The sequence below is a fragment of the Triticum urartu genome, chromosome 4A (assembly GCF_056163025.1).
Source record: "Triticum urartu cultivar PI428250 chromosome 4A, HENAU_Tu73, whole genome shotgun sequence".
NCBI lineage: Eukaryota > Viridiplantae > Streptophyta > Magnoliopsida > Poales > Poaceae > Triticum > Triticum urartu.
The window spans coordinates 545,398,153-545,414,777 of record NC_141876.1 but is presented as its reverse complement, the minus strand read 5'-3'; the positions used below and the strand labels follow the sequence as shown (position 1 = coordinate 545,414,777).

Here is a 16,625-nt window from a genome sequence, read left to right as displayed (position 1 = left end):
GGCTGATGTCGACGAGAGGTGCGCCTTCCTGCCTGCCAAGGTGGGGAGCGGCGCACCTCAAGCCCCCTGGTCGTATTGGTCACTCGCCGTCTCTCCGGGGGAGGCGCCGGGCTGGAGTCCCGGCCTTCCCCCAGAACAATGTTGATGAAGACGAAGCCAGGGGAGAAGGAGAAGGCAGGAGGCAGGACGTCCAGTAGGAGCACAACTGCATCGACGCATTCGTCTTGTACTGGCGACCTGCTGTCCGTCCGTCTGTCTGGCTCTTCCCCCTTTCTCTAGCGTCGTCATCACCGTTTCCCCGGCTGTCGGGGAAAGGCTTACCCCTGGCGCTTCCGCTTCCCTCAGGGATCTTCTGGCTGGGTCCCAGCGTCCCCCTCTGCCTGTGCCTGTGCTGGAGCTCCCCATTTAGCACTAGAGGCGGTGACCAGGGGGCGCCGAGGTGATCCGCACGTCTTCCTCCTTCGCAGTCTCACCACTTCCGATCTTGTCATGTTGTGCTCATAGGCTCCTGATGGGGATCAGGGTGGCGTTGCGCCGGCGCGTCGCCCATCCTCTTCTCTTCCCACCGCACTACCTGGGATAAGAGGGACAGGGAGAGGAGTTTACGGAGCACTTATCTTTTTTCAATCTTAAACCTATAGGCACTTGCCAAATTTTAATTCAAATAATGTAATCTCTCGAGTCCATGTTTGTGTTCTGTAATGCTTGTACTTGTATTAGCATGTTAATGAAAAATATGAACCTTGCCGGGAACCCGTGTATGTATACGTCCATGCAGAGGTGGGATGCCTCTTTAGTGTAAATAAACGAGTTTTCCCCAGCAAGCTAATTTGCCGGCACCCTTTTTGTATGCCGGAGAGCTGCGTCTACCAGGCAAAATACAAAGGGACCAGCCCGCCGCCAACTTCTTTTTACCAAAGGCCACTGCGACCATCCTAACCGAAGCAACATTCGAGTCAAGGATGGGAGCACCTAAGTCTCAAAAGAGTAGAGAGGTTTTCTTATGCACAAGTTATAGCTTATAGAACACTAATGGACATGAGGTAGAACTTATCTGTTTGGCTTGCCGAGGATCGCAATGTCGGGCAATCTTCTCAACTCCTTGTCGAAGCCAAGTTCACGACAGGAACCTGCAGCTTCATGTAGATGAGAATGAATGCAGGATGCAATCCTATCTATATACATATGCAAATGCTCATGAAACACTTATGCAGTGATCTTGGAATGCTTGTGCATGCATGCAATCTTGATCAGGCCCCCCCATAGCGCTTCTTTATTTTCTCTTGCACAGGGTCATCGCCCTGGCTTTGTACAAGGGGTTAGATGCAGCTTGGCAAGGCCTGTACAAATGGGTGGCTGTCGAGTAGGGCCCGACAGCCACGCCTTACGGGTAGAACTTGCGGAGACACTACTAGGAAAAGGCCTACTAATGGCGCACCTAATTTGGCCATTAATGGCGCATTAGTGGTGTGCCATTAGTGCCACGCCATTAGTATATTTTACTAATGGCGCACCACTGGTGCGCCATTAGTATCTGGTATACTAATGGCGCACCCCAGATGCGCAATTAGTATATACAACAGTGCGCCATTAGTATGCCTCCCAGGGGGCCATGTATACCCAGGTGCTTTGGCATACTAATGGCGCACAACAACAGGATGCGCCATTAGTAACTTCAGCATACTAATGGCGCACTGTTTAATGATGCACCATTAGTATCCTTTGGCATACTAATGGCGCACTATGATGTGATGCGCCATTAGTATGAATATTAGGTTTTTTAATTTTTTAATTTTCTGTTTTTTGCACAGGTTACAAAATGTATAATTGGACAAAATATAGACAGCACACATCAACAACAGATTCATCGAATACAATAGAAGATTAGTCTCTGAATACAATTCATCATTTTAGTCTCCGAATACAATTCATCATATTAGTCTCCGAATTGAAAAGACCGAACAAAGATAGAACATTATATTACAAGTCTCGAGACCGCGAGTTTGTCTTCACATTACAAGTCGATATCGATCATCTAAACTACCATCACATAGAAGAGAGCTGCGGTCATCACGATGAGCATCATCACGATGAAACTCGTCTTCATCCGGTTCCTCCAACGCTCCCTCCCCTCTCCCGCTAGATAGCGGGCGTATCTAGATTCGGCCTCGGCCCTAGTGGCGTACCCTTTGTAACTGTTACCGCTGAATCGGTGAACCTGTCTCCGACACTCCTCCTAGTCGTCGTAGACTCCGGGAACCTTACCCTTGTACACGACATACCATGGCACCGCTATGCAGTAGCCAAACGAAATGTTAGTACCAATTCACAGACAATACATAAGCAATATATAAGTATGCAACAGAACAATTGGAAGAGAAAAGCGAGACATTAATAGCATCGGTTACATCTAAGTTGAATGACTCTCGGAACCAAAGAGACATACTACAAGTTCATTAAAGTTTAATTACAACATGAGCCAATCGATGTTTCAGAACTAGACACAGCATCACTGCTTTCGACTCGACTCAAGGGACCGGAGCGTGGATGAAGCCGCCGTCTATCGTGGGAGTCATGAAACAACGGGCGTTGTCAGCCTGCATTTGTAGGATTGTGTCGATGTCACTGTTGGACGGTTGATTTCTGAGGTAGAACTGCCCCGAGGTACGAAGGACATCTTGATGGATGATTTCCGCAAACTCTGACTGGATGCGAAAGAATTCTTGTCTGATGTCCGCGTCCTGGATTGCCGACACGCTCGCGGCCCAATCTTTGAGTCTACTCGGTAGCAGAAGTTGATGATGGTCCCGTACGATCGCCCGCATGTGATGGATGGCGTAGTAGGCACCCTTCTGACCGCCAGGCGGCTGCTTGACGCAGTAGAACATCGTATTGTGGGAGAACACGTGCTTGCCGTACTTACGAATAGGCCTGGTGAAGGTGCCTCCAGATTTGACGTACCCGGGGAGAACATCATCAAGAACCTTCTTGACATTTCTGTAGTCTACATTCGACTGACGGTCCGGGTCGAAATACGTGGCCATGGATTATTTGGGGCTTAGGAGGATGAGCGTGCAATGTGTGTCACTGCAGAAAACACGGAATGTTAAAAGAAAAACGATCGAAATCTAAGAATTCATATGTTACGGGGCGGTTGAGGGGAGGACTTACTCGGGAAAGTAAGGCACGAGGAAGTTATCCTTATCTTGGTTTGCCAGAATGATGCCTTCGAGGTAAGAACTCGCGACTTGCCGGTCACCAGCGCTGCCCAAGATCTTGGCACGCATGTAGAAGGGGTCGACTATCAGGATGTCCGGGGTCTTGTCGCGAATGATCCGCATCTCCATACTCAGCGAAAATAGCCGAACGAAGGTGTAGTGCAGCGGATGAAGGTTCAACATAGCGTGGATGTCATCAAACCGCAGGACGATCGTACCCCCGATGGAGTTATCCACAAAGCCCTTGCCCTCTGGCACCTTGGCCGCGAAAACCGGGTATGCCACATCCTTCTCTCCGAAACGCCACTTCTCCAAAGAAAGAACACTGTCATGCAGACTCCACATAGCACCGGTTGCAGCATCGAGCATATTTCTCGGTAGCATCGGCCTACCCGCCACATGCACCCTCCTCGAGATATCCTCAGGTGAAGGTGGCCCGTCCTGAGCACGGATCGTACTCGGTGCCGACTGGCCCGCACCCTTGTTAGTCTTTCTTTTGCGTGCCTTCTTCTTCTCCTGTAATGGGACCGAGTTCTGCTCACAGACCGCCTTCTTGAGTGTGTTGGGGCTGATCATATTTCGCACCTCGCCTATCTGAGGCTCGGTGAAGTCGGCAGCTGGAGGCGTCTCCTGAGAGCTGAACTGCAGACGACGCCTGTTGCAACTTGGCTTCTCCGCGGTACCAGCTAGATCATGCACGTCTTTTGTTGGGTTGGGTTCTTGAGAAGGAGGCCCCATGAAGTCGCCACCATACCCATGATCGGCAAAGTACTGATTGACGTTGCAAATGTATCGTCATCGTCGTCGTTCTGATCCTGTGCCATATGCATGTTTGGATCCAGTGGCATAGGGATGTCCGGCACCGTTGCGGCGGTCTTGCCATGGGGCCGACTTGGCGCTGGCACGACTGGTGGTGTTGTCTTTGGGGTGGTGTCCCCCGCCCCCAAACGAATCTGGCTCTTCGGCCAAAGCAGGGGCCAGCTCAGGCAGGCGCTGAGGGTCATCACGTCATCATCGTCGGCCGCGACGGGTCGAATCGGAGGTAACAACTCGTCGCAGCCTGGCAGCACCCGAACCAGTTGAACCCTAAACAAGTTGGGTGGCATCTGGGTACCGTGGAACAAGGGGTTGCCCGGTTGAACGATTTTGCCCTTGGCGACATTGACCAACTCGTTGTTCACGAAGTGCAGGAGAGTGCACGGAACGTCGGCGGCGCCCTGCGAAAACATGTAGGGCGTCAGGGATGCCCAGTCAAAGGCAAGGAGATGAAGTCCTCGGCTGAGAGAGGCTTAATTAGTTACCGTGATGATGGCGTCGATCTCGGCTAATGTCGAGGCACCACCAACGGCGGCCGTGCAGTTGACGGAGGGGCCGCTTGCTGCAGAGGTGCCGGCCGGCGTACACCCGGGTGCATTAAGCTCCCGTGCCGGCGTCGGAGACACCAATGCCGCCTCCGCCGGAGACACCAATGGCCCCGCCATCGTGTTCTGCGAGTTGCTGGCCGTGAAGCTAGGAATCAGGGGCGGCCCCTGTTGGCCGCCCGCAATCCACGCACTAATCCCCTAGATCAAGGTAGGCACAATGGCGGTGATCGTTGCTCCGAGTTGTTGTTGCACTTGCTCTTGGACAATCTCCGGAATCCGCGCCACCTGTGCCCTGAGTTCTTGAACCTCACGCGCCTGGCTTTCCGAGCTGGTCTTTTTCTCCTTTCGCCCACCAGTGTTATATTATGACAACCATTTTGTCGACAAACCTTTGCCGGCCACACGACCAGCTGACGTCGGCTTACTGAGCTTATCCTTGTTCTTCATTACATTCAACGCCCTATTTAGAGTGGTGTCCCAAGGGTTGCTCTTAGTCGACTCTGCGCTACTGCTTTCAATCGCCTGCGGAAGGAATGTGAACCATTTAGAAATTTGGCTTCATTAATTAGAATGCAACCATATGGAGCTAATTACGCGGGGGTGTATTCCTTACCAGAACAAGCTCAAGCGCCCTGGTCTTCGGATCCGTGGTAAGGTCCTTTGTTTTCGGGTCCTTCTTGTATCGGGCCCTGACAAAGTTCCTGGTCTGCTTGTCGCCGTATTTATCGAAGAGGGGCGGTAGGCCTTGCTCGGGACGGTCCGCCTCCTCCTTGTCCCATATAGGCTCCGCCACTCTGTAACCGCCGGGACCGAGTGTGTGTTCCCCTAAGTTCAGCTCCCACATTTCTTTCCCCCACTTACTTGATTCGGAGTTTGCGGTGCTCGAGCAATTGATCTTGAAGTCGTTGTAGTCATCTTCGGTGATCGAAGGATTTTTCTCCTTGATCTTCTCATAACTCTCACCTTTCTCGATCATTCTTTTCACATTGCTTTTCCAAGTAGACAGGGCCTTGCTCATCTTCGTGAGGGCAGCATTGTTCACTTTATTCCCTTTGAGGCTTGTATCGTTCGTGCAGCTTCGTGAAGAGGAGGTTGCGCAAATTCCCTCAGTCAGGATGCCTCAGGTTCTCGGTGTTGATCGAGACGGTGCTCCGGAGAATGCTCCCGGCTTCATTATGGAAGTCTTCTTTCTAGAGTGGCTTGTCAACCCAGTCCTCGTGTTAAAGAAGAACAACAAGTGGCGCACGTGTATAGACTACACAAGCCTCAACAAGGCCTGCCCTAAAGATCCCTTTGCCCTGCCGAGGATTGACCAAGTGATAGACTCCACGGCCGGATGCGAGCTGTTGAGTTTCTTGGATGCTTACTCAGGATATCACCAGATAAAGCTAGATCCGGACGACCGCCTGAAGACCGCTTTCATCACGCCATTTGGAGCCTTCTGCTACCTGACTATGAGATTCGGCTTAAGAAATGCCGGTGCCACTTTTCAGCATTGCATGCAGAAGTGCCTCCTCAAGCAACTCGGCAGAAACGCTCACGTCTACGTGGACGACATTGTGGTGAAGACGGAGAAGCGCGGCACCTTGCTGGAAGACCTCAAAGAAATGTTTGAGAACCTACGCCGGTTCCAAATCAAGCTCAACCCCGAGAAATGCGTGTTCGGAGTGCCAGCCGGCCAGCTCCTAGGCTTCCTGGTCTCCGAACGCGGCATCGAATGCAACCCGGTGAAGATCAAGGCCATCGAGAGAATGGCGATCCCCACCAAGCTTCGAGACATCCAAAAGTTCACCGGATGCTTGGCCTCCTTGAACCGCTTCATCAGCCGGCTCGGAGAGAAAGCTCTCCCCCTCTACCGCCTCATGAAGAAGAGCACTCACTTCGAGTGGAATGACCAGGTTGACCAAGATTTTCACGAGCTGAAGAAGATGCTGGCCACGCCGCCCGTCCTAGCGGCGCCGGCTGAGAAAGAGCCCATGCTCCTTTACATTGCCGCAACCGGCCGGGTGGTCAGCACCGTCATCGTAGTCCAACGCCCAGAAGAAGGCTGAGCCCAGCCGGTCCAGAGGCCGGCGTATTATTTGAGCGAGGTGCTGTCTGCTTCAAAGCAGAACTACCCGCACTACCAGAAGATGTGTTACGGCGTGTACTTCACCGCCAAGAAGCTGAAGCCCTACTTTCAAGAGCATCCCGTCACGGTCGTATGCACCGCCCCGCTGGCCGAGATCATAGGCAGCTGGGACGCATCCGGCTGGGTGGCGAAATGGGCCATCGAGCTGGCCCCTTACACAATCTTCTACCAGCCCCGCACCGCCATCATGTCCCAAGCACTAGCCGACTTCCTCGTCGACTGGGCCGAGACCCAGTACCTGCCGCCGGCTCCCGACTCCACCCATTGGCGCATGCACTTTGACGGGTCCAAGATGCGCACCGGCTTGGGAGCCGGCGTCGTCCTTACCTCTCCCAAAGGCGACAAGCTCAGATACACACTGCAGATTCACTTTGCCGCCTCCAACAATGTAGCCGAGTACGAGGCACTCATACACGGGCTCCGGCTTGCCAAGGAACACGGCATCCGCCGGATCCTATGTTATGGCGACTCAGACTTGGTGGTTCAGCAATCATCCGGCGACTGGGACGCCAAGGACGCAAATATGGCAAGCTACCGCTTCCTGGTTCAACAACTCAGTGGATACTTTGAAGGATGTGAGTTCCTCCATGTACCGCGAGCCGACAACGAGCCAGCCGATGCCCTGGCTCGAATAGGCTCCACTCGGCAAGCAATACCAACCGGCGTTGCTCTACAACGCCTCCTCAAGCCATCCATCAAGCCGTCTCCAGAGTCCGATTCCATCTTCGTACTGCCTGACCCCGACGCGGCCGGGTCCTGCTCGAAGAACCAAGCAGGCGACCCCGGGACTTCACTAGTCGGCCCGGGGACTTCGGCAACCGGCTCGGGGACTGCAGTAGCCGGCCCGGGGACTGCACCAACACAACAGCCAGCGGCCGACTCCAGCATTTCACCACCCAGCCCGCCCACCCTGGTGGCAGTAGCCACATTGGCAGTAGGAGAAGTCGCGGCTCCGTCATGGGCTCAGTCCATCCTCAACTTCCTAGTAAACAAAGATCTGCCGGCTGACAAAACAGAGGCAAGACAAGTCCAACGTCGAGCCGGAGCATACACAATCGTCAACAGAGAACTCGTCAAGCGCAGTGTCACCGGAGTCCTCCAATGGTGCATCGAGCAAGAGAAGGGCATTGCAATCCTCAGAGACATTCACCAAGGAGAATGCGGCCACCATGCGGCTTCAAGATCACTCGTCGCCAAAGCTTTCCGCCATGGTTTCTTCTGGCCGGCTGCTTTGGATGACGCCAAAGAATTAGTTAAATATTGCAAAGGGTGCCAACTCTTCATCTCCAAGCAACACATGCCGGCTTCGGCACTCAAGACCATTCCCCTCACCTGGCCCTTCGCCGTTTGGGAACTGGACATGGTGGGACCATTCAAGACGGCGCGCGGCGGCATGATGCATTTGCTCGTCGCCGTGGACAAATTCACCAAGTGGATTGAGGCAAAGCCGATCAAGAAGTTGAATGGGCCGACTGCTGTGACATTCATCGCAGACATAACAACTCGATACAGCGTGCCACACAGCATCATCACTGACAATGGCACGAATTTTGCCAAAGGAACCTTGGCACTTATCTGCGCAGCGCAAGGTATCCGGCTCGACTTAGCGTCCGTCGCCCACCCGCAGTCAAACGGCCAGGTCGAGCGAGCCAACGACCTCATCCTCTCCGGCATCAAGCCCCGACTGGTCGTACCACTTGAGCGTTCCACCGGCTGTTGGCTCAATGAGCTGCCGGTTGTCCTCTGGAGTCTGCGCACTACCCCAAACAAGTCAACCGGCTTCACTCCTTTCTTCCTCGTGTACGGTGCCGAGGTGATCATCCCACCCGACACCAAGTTCGACTCGCCCCGGGTAACCATGTACACGGAGGCGGAGGCCAAGGAAGCACGAGAAGACGGCATCGACCTGCTGGAAGAAGGCCGGCTGTTAGCCCTCAGCCGGTCTGCCATCTATCAGCAGGGTTTGCGCCGCTACCACAGTCGGAAGGTCAGGCCAAGATCCTTCCAAGAGGGCGATCTTGTGCTCCGGCTGATCCAGCGAACAACCGGCCAGCACAAGCTCTCGGCCCCTTGGGAGGGCCCCTTCGTCATCAGCAGAGCTCTAGGCAACGACTCCTACTACCTAATCGACGCGCAGAAGCCCAAGGCACGCAAGAGAGACGACTCCGGCAAGGAGTCGAAACGACCATGGAACGCCAACCTCCTTCAAAGATTTTACAGTTGAAATGCAGTATGTATCACGCTAACTTTTGTACTAAGTACGAGACAATAGGCCCCCCGAGGAGGGCTTGGGGACTGCCATCTTTTATCTATGAATGAAAAGTATCATGCTTATGACCTTGTCATTTCATTTACTTGTTCCGTCCGGCACCGGGTTCGACTAGTCGGCCCGGGGACTGGCCGACTGGAGTTATATTAGAAGTCCTACCCACGGTTAGACAAGTAGTGTGCCGACACCCAGGCTTATCTTTGCCAAAGTCGCAGTTCGAAGAACCGGCTGTCCGGCTGGCAAGAGTCAAAAGCAGGAAAGGATGCCCACACGAAAAATGGCCAGGGACCAACGGACTAATATAACGAAAGCCGGTTTGCCGCCTACCACCGACCAACTACCAAAGTAGCCGGCCGGCCAGTTTCCATTCACTTCACGTCAATCCAAGAAAGCTCGAGTACTTGCCTCCCCAAAGAGGGAAGGCGGCAAAGGAAAAAGCCTAAGGATAAAAAGCATACGCGAATGGAAACCAAATATGCACATAATAATATTTACATAAAAGACCTCCAAGAGGCCATCATTCAACATAGTTTGGATACACCCCCAGTGGGTGGAACTGCGAAAGCTTAATAAAGATCATCCAAAAGGCAACAAGAAGGAAAAATAAGGATGGCAGGTCAAGCTGGCGGAGCGACCGATGAGCTGGGCTGGTCGGTGGAGACGGTTGTGCCGGCTGAAGGAGTGGCCGGCTGGCGAACCTCGGCTTGATCACCGCCTCCCGCAGAGGGCGCGCTTCCACGCGCCTCGTTGCTAGAGGCACGGTCAGCCTGAGGCCGGCCGGTTGTTCCACTAGCCGGCTCGACGTCTTCACCGTCCTCTTCTTCGTCATCCTCGCCCTCGTCGCTGGAGGCGATCTCCTCTGCCGAGTCCTCGCCCATCGCTGGGTTCAGCCCGAACCACTCCTCCGGCTGGGCAATGCCGTCATCATTGATTTCAGGCGCAAAAACACTCATGTCGGTGCACTTGGCGATCGTCGAAGCACGCTGGGCGATAGCCGGCCGCACATCCTCCAGCTCCGCGTCGGCCTCCAGCCGCCAAGTGCGCAGCTGGTCCAGGTTAAGCCTTGGGTACCAAGCTCGAACGAACTCCAACGCCCGCTCGGCTCCAAGACGGGCCGCCGACGCCTTCCAAGCTTCAAAGCGACCGACTGCGACCTCCAGCCAGTCGGCAGTCCGGCTTGGGGTGCGGGGGATCGTCTCGCCGGGCCAGAGGGCGGCCAACACCTGCGCCCCGGCACGTTGGAGCCGGCGAAGCATCTGGTGAGCCGGCTGCAGCCGCGCTTGGACAACCAAGAGCTGCTCCTCAAGCGTCCGATTCGCGTCCGGCACGATGTTGACCCCCGCCTGACGGCGCGCCTCGCGATGGGCCTCGATGGTTTGGGCGGCGAAGGCGGAGTAGCTGGGAAAGTAGTCTGCACAAGAAAATAGGCAGCAGCACAAGTCAGGCCAAAAACCAGGCGGTAAGGGGCAGGAGAGGAGCGAGGAAGGCGGCTTACCGTCGATCAAGTCCTCGATGCGGCTGAAGCCTTCATCCATCGCTTGCCGGGTCTCAGCCCAGCTCGCCGCCTCGGTCTCAAACTCTGCCTTCAGGGCGGCCTCGCTATCCTGCGCTTTCTGCAGGGCCGCCTTGTGGCTCTCCTCCTGGTCAGCCAGCTTCTTGGCCAGGCGGTCACGCTCCTGGACCAAGGCAGCGTACTCAGCATCCTTGGTACGAAGGGCGGCCTGCGCTTCGCCGAGCTCCCTCCTCAAGTCGGTGTTGGCCCCTGAAAGCACGAAAGACAAAAGAAAAAACCAATAAGGAAAAAGTCGTCAAGGAAGATCCGACCCGACTGCTCAGCAGTCGGCCCGAATCTCAGGGACTACACCCAGTGGGTGCGCTGACGCGCCCCCACAGGAGACAAACAAGATCAAGCACTTACTTCGGCTGTTGGCCAGGTCGTCGGTCTTCCGACCCAACTCCTGAGCCTGGGAGTTGAAGGCGGCAGCACGGGAGTTATGATATTCCTGGAAGTTCAGTCACGAAGCAAAAATAAGGTAGTCGTCAAGAAAGATCCGACTCGACTGCTCAGCAGTCGGCCCGAATCTCGGGGACTACACCCAGTGGGTGCGCTAACACGCCCCCACGGAAGAAATCAAGAGCCCAAAGCGGCCAAGAATGAAAGACTCACCCGGATGGCGGCCCGCGTCGACAGGAACTCCTGGGTGTACTGCTGCAGCAGGGCGGCCTGAGCTTGAAGCTGGCTCCGGACCTCTTGAGCCGCCACATTCAGCTCGCCAGTCCCCCCGCTGGGAGTCCACTCGGACGTGGCGGTGCTGGCCGCCTCCAGAGCCTCCGCCTCCGCTTCTTCGGCCGACTGCGGAAGAGGATTGACGCGGCCCGGCGCTTCTGTGCGCCGCCGCTGGCAGCCGACGCGGTGGACGAGCCCGCGCCTTGATGGTCGGCCGCCGGCTGGCGACGCGGGGCGACTTCAGCTTCAGCATCATCCGGCCAGTCCTCGAAGCTGGCGGTAAGCCCTGTGCCTCCGGGCTCGGCGTCGTCTCCCACGACGGCGTCTTCCATGGCGGCCGCCCCCAAATCCGGGTCGTCGACGTCGTCCACCGTGTGGTCGGGGACGTACTGGCGTTCTATCCCTGATGCCCCGGTCGTCGGCGGAAGAAGGGGGTTCTGCTAAGAAGAACCGACCGATCAGAAGCCGGCCATCATAAAGCCGGCTACCAACAAAAAGAAGAAAGAGAGGAAAGCTTACCACGAGCGGAGGGTTGGCGCGAGAATACGGCACCTTGCCGTATCGCCAGTCCTTGGCGAGCTTGCAATTGGAGATATAATTTACCATGTACCACACCTCCGCATGAGGCATCTCCCTGGTGCTCAGCCGGCTTGGGTCGAAGCGGCCGCTCATCTAACACATCATGTGGGGCCGGCTTTGGAGAGGAAGTATCCAGCGCTCCACGAAGGCGGCCACCAAGTCGGCCCCGCTCAGGCCTTCCGACTGGATCATCACCCGAAGCCGGGAGACGGCAGCGTTCCCGGCCTGAGACAGTGACCTGGACCGGAAACTCCATGAGGGCTCCCTCCCAGCCGGCGGGCTGGCTACGTAAGCCGGCAGGTTGACATGGTCTCCTTGCTGGGTGACGTTCTTCACGTAGAAGTACGACTTCTACCAGATCTTCACCGACTGGATCAGGGGATGGACAGGAACGGGTTTTTCTCACCCGACCTCCTCATGGCGATGTAGGCCCCGCAGGGGGCGGGCAGGCCTGCGATGACGGTGCCGAGTTTCTCTGGAAGAATTCCCCCCAGAGCTCTAGCGTGGGGAGCACCCCCAAGAAACCTTCACAGAGAGAGACGAAGGCCGACAGCAGCATCACCGCGTTGGGCATGAGGTGATGCGGCTGAAGATTGTAGAACTCGAGGAAGGAGCGCAGGAATCCGCTCGCCGGAAGGCCGAAGCCGCGCAGGAAGTGCGAGCGGAAGACGACCCGCTCGCCCTCCTCCGGGGCCGGCGAGATCTCCGTCTCCGGTGCCAGGCGGACCCGCACGAGGTTGGCGTCGGGCAGGCGCCGAGTCTGGTGGAGGAACTCAACATGGTCCTCATGGACGTTGGAGCCGTCCCACGAGCTCGACAGCGCCATGGGAGCAAGACGATGCGGCGGCACGGCGGCGCTGAGACGGGAAGCTACGACGGCGCCGAGAGGAAGAAAGGAGGACCAAGAGGGGCGGAGTGAGAGAGAGCGTGCGAACCTCTGTCTCTCCCCCTCCTCCCCCTACTTATAGGCTCACGCGGTGGAGCCGAGGAGACGCGGCGTGGGGGAACGTGGGGATTGATTGTGCCCACTCCCCCACGTCCCACGTTTATTACGCCCTAATGGCAAAATAAAATCGCCACGGGAAGGCGAGCGGTCCACCTGGGCCGCAGAAGATCAGCGCTCGGGCCGAGGCCTAGGAGTGGCGGGCCCGGGCCTGCGGCGGCGTCCCGTCGCGCGCGTGCACTGGCAGGTTTCCGCTGCCACATGGCCCACGGGAGGGCCCGCGGTCAGCACGCGGGTCAACCACCATCCCGCCTGCAAGACACAAGAGCTCTCTGAAATCGGCATACACCAGCAAAGCCGGCTCCTCAGGGTAGGAAGCTAACCAAGCTTCTCGTTCCTCTGACCGCCTCGAAGCTCGATCAGCTTTGGGGACTACTGTCGGAGTAAATAGCCATGGGTAGCCTAGCCGGCTTCCCCTGGCCCTTCTGAAAAAATTACGAGCCCGTCCGGCTCTCAGGAATCCAAGACGTGGGGCCGCCTTCCCCTTGCTGGCTGTCATCCAGGCCGGCTTTCGAAAGGCCGCCCGACTTTAGCCCTCGCGAAGAAAGCCGCGGGAGGGCCGACTTCGAGATGCCGGCCGCGAGAAGGCCGACTCCAAGAAGCCGGCTCCCTTGAAGTAGCCGAGACCGTACCCCCAAAGTTCGCATCCACCTAGCGGCGATGTGACGGGGCGTGGCTACAGTAAAGCCTGCCACCCCCAAATCCCGGAGCACGATCGACACAGTGCGCCGTACGGGTGACCATGACCCGCCCGGCGCAACACTGTTGCCATGCCGACCCTGACGCCATCCACGACGGACTACCAGCGCGGCCCACGGGCGGTGGGTCCCTTCGGGCAGAGAGACACCCGAAGGCGGCCTCACCTCCCCCAGTCGGCCCAAGAGAGAGCCGGCTCCCCGCAGCCGGCTTGCCATCTTCCTCGAAGGAGATGCCCCATTAAGGAGACAAGACGTGGTGAGGCTACAGTAATCGCCTGCCGGGTGGCGGTACTGTAGCCACGCCTACCACGACGAAGCCCACATCACCAAGATGGAGCAATAGTAGCCAGCTGCCGACCAGGTCCCGGACAGTGGGGCCTGCCTGTCGACCGAGGAGCCGGCAGCCGGCGGGACCCACCAGTCGGCGGGCCCCAGCGGCCGGCGCAGAAGCCGGCGAGCGCAGTCACAGACGGCTGGGCCTCGCGCCCAGTCGGATTACCATTGTACCCCCGGGGGGTAGGCCTATATAAACCCCCTGGGGCACCCATGCAAAGGGTTGGACCCCCAGCTAGTTTTAGACACCACACAAGGAGAAGAAGCAAGCTAGCCATGCCCTTCTTCCTCCTCCCACCGAACAGCTCAAGGAGCATTGTGTAGCTACTTGTCCATCTAGTGATCATGCGGAGACCCCGCAGAGCAGCAGTAGGGGTGTTATCTCCACGGAGAGCCCCGAAGCTGGGTAAGATTCGCCGGCGTGCATGTCTTCGCCTCATCCCGTTTCCAGGCACCGGCGACGTCTTACTGGCTCCCAAAATGATAAGCCACCCGTTGGCATATGTCGCACCTACCACCCGACACTCTTGCTTTTCTCGCTCGGTGCACTCCTTGGCCGCTTTATCTTTGGCCTCGGACAGCGCTTGCTTTAGGATCGCCACTTCGGTCGTGGCCCCTGGCAAATTCACGATGATCCTGTCATTTTGCAATCGCACTCTTTTTATACATATCCACGGACTAGGTACTACCTACCTTTTTTCTCCTCGAGCTGCCTCTTGGCAAGGACGAGCTCGTCTTGGGACCCTTTAAGGTCCTGCTTCAGTACAGCGACCTCCGCAGTTAGTGCGGCGGACGCCAGCAGCGAAGCCTGCATATGCATATTGACATACTCATATTAGACTCCTGCGATATTGTTTGATCCTCTGTTCGGCTTTTCTTTGTGAACACCGAACGAAGCATCAGGGGCTACTGTCTATGCGGTAATATTTTCCTATATTTTAAACACTTACCTCAAAGCCTGTTAGAAGGCTGGCACAGGCTTCAGTCAATCGGCTCTTGGCAGACTGAACCTTCTGGATCACCGCACTCATGATAGTACGGTGCTCCTCGTCGATGGAAGCGTTGCGAAGCGCTGTGAAGCGCTTTCAGCAGATTGTCCAGCACCTCTAGATGGACAGAGGTCACCGGTACAGGCGTCTCTCCCCCCTTAGAAGGAGGCCTCCTGCCCAAGTCCGGAACCACTGGAGGTTCCGGCGCTGTGTTCGGCTGAGAGCCGAACTCAGAGCTCTCAGGGGCCTTGTCCCCTCGGCTCCCGGAGTCCGGGAGGCCACCTTGAGGCGCCTCCGGGACTGTCTCCCTTTGACCCGGTGCTTCGTGAGACAGCACCTCGGCGTCGTCCGCGGGATGAGGGGAGGTGGCGGTCGGGACTGGATCGCTATCCATATCCAACGAGCCCAGGGAGCCGTCCGATGATACATCAATACGGGCTTGGGGCGGCCTGCATAATCATATTTTGGCGTTAGGTGAAGTAGTGCGACAAAGGAATACTATGAGTTACTCTGGTATCCGAATACTTACGACTTCCCCAGGGGCTTGGCCCTGGGCAGCCACTCGTCTTCGCCGTCGGCGGCGGTGGTAGAGCTGTCCGGAAGGAGATTCCTCCCCTTCTTGGACCCTTCGGCCCTACCCAGTTGGGGCGGCCTTCCTTTTCTTGTCTCCCCCATCTGGAGGGGGAGCATCTTCTTCTGCCTCCTCGTCTTTGGGGGAGGATTGCGCCATAGAGTCCACGGATGGTGAGTCCGATGACGCCTAGCGTCGGGAACTCTTTCGGGTTCCCTTGGCCTTCTTGGTCTTCTCCGGCTCCGTATAAGGAGTCGGAGTCAGCATCTTCGTCAGAAGAGCGTCTGCTGGGCCTTCGGGCAAAGGAGCCGGACAGTCGATCTGTCCGGCCGTCTCCTGCCAGTCCTGTCAAAGGTACGTGAGTTTAGATCCCGCATGGAGTCAATCTATGAAAAATAAGTATCCTGTAAGAGGTAAAGCAGCTTACCGCACTGGCTTGGCGCTTCGCGCTGAATCTGCGATCCTCGGTAATGGGATGGGGGACCTCGGCGCTCTTGAACAGCACCCTCCAGGCATCTTCGTGAGTTGTGTCGAAGAGGCTGTTAAGAGTTCGGTGCTGCGCCGGGTCGAACTCCCACAAGTTGAAGGCCCGTTGCTGGCACGGGAGGATCCGGTGGTGGAGCATGACCTGGACTACGTTGACAAGTTTGAGCTTCTTGTTCACCATGTTTTGAATACATGTTTGGAGTCCGGTCAGCTCTCCTGAACTACCCCAGGAGAGGCCCTTCTCTTGCCAGGAGGTAAGCCGTGTGGGGAAGCCAGATCGGAACTCGGGGGCCGCTGCCCATGTAGGGTCACATGGCTTGGTGATGTAGAACCACCCCAATTGCCACCCCTTTATGGTCTCCACGAAGGAGCCCTCGAGCCATGTGACGTTGGGCATCTTGCCCACCATGGCACCTCCGCACTCTGCCTGGCGGCCGCTCACTACCTTCGGCTTGACATTGAAAGTCTTCAGCCATAAGCCGAAGTGGGGCTTGATGCGGAGGAAAGCCTCGCACACGACAATAAACGCCGAGATGTTGAGGATGAAGTTCGGGGCCAGATCATGGAAATCCTGGCCGTAGTAGAACATGAGCCCCTGGACAAATGGGTGGAGGGAAATCCCAGTCCGCGGAGGAAATGGGTGAGGAACACTACCCTCTCATGGGGCCTAGGGGTGGGGATGAGCTTCCCCTCCTCTGGGAGCTGGTGCGTGATGTCGTCGGGCAAGTATCCTACTCTCCTCAGCTTCTTGACGTGT

General features: G+C 56.6%; 1 protein-coding gene across 1 annotated transcript; it reads right to left on the bottom strand.

Moving 5' to 3' along the window:
• Positions 1 to 9,599: 9,599 nt before the first annotated feature.
• On the bottom strand, positions 9,600 to 10,285 carry LOC147976520 (uncharacterized). Its single transcript, XM_087520889.1, has one exon. It carries the CDS (start codon positions 10,236 to 10,238, stop codon positions 9,600 to 9,602), a length of 639 nt encoding a protein of 212 aa, XP_087377015.1. The 5' UTR covers positions 10,239 to 10,285.
• Between the last annotated feature and the right edge of the window lie 6,340 nt (positions 10,286 to 16,625).